The sequence below is a fragment of the Octopus bimaculoides genome, chromosome 18 (assembly GCF_001194135.2).
Source record: "Octopus bimaculoides isolate UCB-OBI-ISO-001 chromosome 18, ASM119413v2, whole genome shotgun sequence".
NCBI classification, from domain to species: domain Eukaryota; kingdom Metazoa; phylum Mollusca; class Cephalopoda; order Octopoda; family Octopodidae; genus Octopus; species Octopus bimaculoides.
In genome coordinates, this window is record NC_068998.1 from 46133950 (window position 1) to 46138320 (window position 4371).

Consider the following 4371-nt stretch of genomic DNA (forward strand, 5'->3'; position numbering starts at 1 on the left):
CATATGTTGAAGCTAAGTCCCCCGTCATTGTCCTTCGTAGATCTGTCATTGACAGCATAAGCAGGGTTAAGTAAGTCATCACAATAACATGTAATATTTCCATTGGTTGCTGACAGCTGCTCTTGTCTCTTTCTAGGTTTCATGACATCATTAGACCTGAGGGGTGTTCGACTCAGTGTACTGAAAAGCGTCGTGATGACTAATACATTGGGAGTGGAGTCTTACTGATGGGAAATGTGCACACGCACACACGCATGCGCGTGCATGCACATCCATACAAATGTGTGCATATGTGTGTGTGTGATTGTCATGTACCTTTATGCGTTGTAACTTAGCAATTCAAAAAGCAGAGTATCATCATTTAGCGTCTGATTTCCATGCTGGCATGGGTCAGACGGTTTGACTGGAACTGTACAAGGTTCCATTCTGATTTCGCTTGGTTTATACAGCTTGATGTTCTTCCTAATGCCAACCACCCCCAAGATTGTAGTAGGTGCCTCTTACATGTCACTGGCACAGGTGCCTCTTGTGTCAATGGCACGAGTGCCTTTTATATATCAATGGCACGGGTGCCCTTTATGTGTCACCAGCACTGGCCATGACAATAAAATAGATACCAGACAGATACAAGAACTGAGGCCTATAATGAATAACCAAACTCTTCAAGGCAATATCCCAGCATGGCTGCAGTCCAATGATTGGAGCCTGTAAAATGATTCAGTGATTCAAGATTGTACATATACATATGCACATCTCTTACTCTCTCTCTCTATATATATATTTGTATGTATGTGTGTGTGTGTGTGTGTGTGTGTGCATCCAGCCAATGCCAGGATGGAAAAATGGGCATAAAAAAATGATGATGATGATAATGGTGATGATGATGATGATGTGTCTGTATATATACAGTATAAGCTTTATTCAATACAAATCTACACAAAAGATATATTTTTTAATAAATACACAGCATTTTGCTTTCAGCCATGATTGCAGTGTTTCGTAATTATAAACCGTTAAGTACAAAGTGCAGACAAAGCAAAAGGTGGGGATGGTGGAAATGGAGGGAGCAACAAATAATAATAAAAAAAAACAAGCAAACAACAAAACAAAAAAAAACATATTTTCTTTCTCCCAATTAACTAAAGTAACAACTTATTGATCAGCTGCATTTATTGATTAATTATATATTTTTATGTTCCAGACAGGGAAAACGGTCCGCTTTTAATATATTTTTTCCGGTAGGGGGAGCTGGCTGATGCTGCCCCTGCAGCATCAGTGAATGGTGTTGCTAGAGGCACAGATCATCATCATCTGAATGTCCACTCTTCCATGCTTGCATGTGTTGGATGGAATTCGTTAAGACTGATTTTCTACAGCTAGATGCCCTTCCTGTCATCAACCCTTACCCATTTCCCTGTGACCAGACATATTTTCAAGGAAGATTGCTAATGAAAAACTCTTGTTGACAACTATCATGTGATGTCAAGACAAGGAAACACTAACACACACACATATATATGCGATAGGCTTCTTTAAGTTTCCGTCTACCAAATCCACTCAATAGGCTTTGGCCTGCAGTAGGAGACAGCTGCCCAAGGTTCCCACACAGTTGGATTGAACCTGAAACCATGCAACTGGGAAGCAAACTTCTTACCACACAGCTACACCTGTGCTGGTATTAGTTTTCATTTCAAAATCTGGAAGACTCAAGCACAAGGGGGTTCTGGAAAGTTCTTGGCTTTGGATAAAAGAAACTACAAGATTAGTTAATTATGATTTTATTGAACATACTCCCCTCTCAAACTCACATATTTATTGCAGTGGTCCTTCAGTTTTTCTAAACCCTTTAAAACAACTCGGAAGGTTGGGCCTCCAACCAGGCCTTTTGTGATACCCTTAAAGCCAGGAACTTTTCAGCACCCCCTCATAATTAGAAGCAAGCCATTATTTCCTTTCTGCAAAAAAGTTCATTCTTGTCCCCCATCTCTAATAATCTGCCATTCTAGTTTCACACTCTTGTAATACTCCCCCCCCCCACTTGCCAAGCCTTTGTTCATGATCTGTCTTATATTCACCCTCTTGTACTTTGAGGAGTACATTTTGACTCCTCATCACCTCTGTTGAACATTTTACAGGTAATTATGTCAAAGGTGAATCAGAAAACATTTAAAAGCAAAAGATTTTTTTATTTGTGGTAGTTAAGGACAAATGGTAGAAATTAGAGTCAATATTATAGAGAATTCCTTGACAAATTCCATGAAGAACAACGAAACAATATTTGGTATTATGTAAAAACAGAACATTTTATTTTTTGGAAAATATTCTTTAGACATTGAGGTGGTGGTGGTGTTGGCAGTGATGTGTGACCCCCTAAGTTAGCCTTCACTCAGCAGTCTTATGACAAGGTACATTGTGATAAAGTAATGAATGAAACAAACAATAAAAAAGATTAATAACTAAAACCACCCAAGCCCCACTCACACTCAGTTACATCACCCAATTCCTCAACACCTCCACTTACACTTAGTTACACCACCCAACTCTACAACATCTCTCACTCACACTTAGTTGTATCACCCAACTCTACAATACACCTCCGCTCATACTCAGACATACTACTCAATTCTTCAATGCCTCCACTCACATTCAGTTACGTCACCAAACTCCAGAACATTTCAACTCACACTCAGTTATACCACTCAACTCTATAGCAAACCTCCACTTACACTCAGTTACAACACCACTCCACTCAGACTCTGTTACAATTCACACAGAGCATATCTCCACTCAGACTCTGTTACAATTCACACAGAGCATACCTCCACTCAGACTTAATTACAATTCACACACAGCATACCTCCACTCAGATTCAGTTATAATTCACTCACACTGAATTACACCGCCAAACTCCAAAACACCTCCACTCACACTCTATTATACCTCCCAACTGCTCAACACCTCCACAACTCATGCTCAGTTACACCACCCAACTCTGCAACACCTTTACTCACACTCAACTCACCTAGCCACTCACCCAAGTATTTACTAACTTAGTTCTGCATCACAACAACCACCTCCACCACCACAAGCAATAATATAGGCATGTGTGTGTGTGTTTGAGTGAAAGTGTGTGTACGTAAGTATCACACATCATGTTGTTGTTGTTCTGTTTGTAGCAGAGCTTGTAGGGACCTCCAGAGTGCTATGATATTGTTGGCACCAAACCCTGTGGCTCCCATTCTTTGGATGATTTCAAAGAAGAATGTGTTCACCTCAAAGATTGGTTTCGTAAACTTCTGCAGCAGATACCTGCAAAACAAAGACAAACAAACAAATAAATAAACAAACAAATAGGTGTTGGCATGGCTATGTGGTAAAAAGTTTGCTTCCCAACCATATGCTTCTAGGTTCATTCCCACTGCCTGGCACCTTGGGCAAGTGTCACCTATTATAGCTTCAGGCCAACCAAAGCCTTGTGAATGGATTTGATAAGCAGAAACTGAAAGAAGCCGGTGAGCTGGCAGAAACGTTAGCACGCCGGGCGAAATGCTTAGCGGTATTTCGTCTGCCGCTACGTTATGAATTCAAATCCCGCTGAGGTCGACTTTGCCTTTCATCCTTTTGGAGGTCAATTAAATAAGTACCAGTTACGCACTGGGGTCGATATAATCAACTTAATCTGTTTGTCTGTCCTTGTTTGTCCCCTCTGTGTGTAGCCCCTTGTGGGCAGTAAAAACAAATAAGAAACTGAAAGAAGCCCCTTGTATATATGCGTGTGCTTGTGTCTGTGTTTGTCCTCCACCCACTGCAAATGGTGCTGGTATGTTTATGTCCCCATAACTTAGTGATTTGGCAAAAGGGACCGATAGAATGAGTACTGGGGTTGATTCATTTGACTAAAATTCTACATGGTGTTGCCCCAGTATGGCCACAATCTATTGACTAAAACAAGTGCCTAGAGCAGAAAATAATAATAAAAGTCGACCATGGCGGAATTTGAACTCAGAGGGTAAAGCATTTGGTGTGCTGAGAAGAAGAAAGAAGAATGCTTTGCAATTTTTGCCAGCAGTTTTTTCTATTGGCCCCAAGAGGATTATATGTAAAGATGTTTTTTAGCGGGATTTGAACTCAGAATGTTAGGAGCTAGAACAAATGTTAAGCATTTTGTCTGATGTGCTAACAATTCTGCCAGCTTGGTTTTTTTCCCACTTAGGCACAAAACAAGAAAATTTTTTTAAAAGACAGACTTAAAGCTGGTGATATTGGCCCCTGTATTTGACTGGTGTCTATTTTATCAGCTTCAAAATTCAAGTTGCTACATGGTCACTAAACTTGCTAGAAATAGCAGCTAAATCATACTCACAACCTTAC

The 4371-nt window shown here is 40.3% G+C and overlaps 1 protein-coding gene across 1 annotated transcript in view; it reads right to left on the reverse strand.

The window, feature by feature from the left end:
- Nucleotides 1-875: 875 nt before the first annotated feature.
- The window catches only part of LOC106867897 (4-hydroxyphenylpyruvate dioxygenase-like protein), a 13464-nt gene continuing 9968 nt past the window's right edge, over nucleotides 876-4371 (reverse strand). Inside the window, exon 5 of the mRNA XM_052974566.1 lies at nucleotides 876-3309. Coding sequence (XP_052830526.1) covers nucleotides 3144-3309 — 166 coding nt within the window. The 3' untranslated portion in view covers nucleotides 876-3143. The remainder of the gene's footprint in view (nucleotides 3310-4371) is intronic.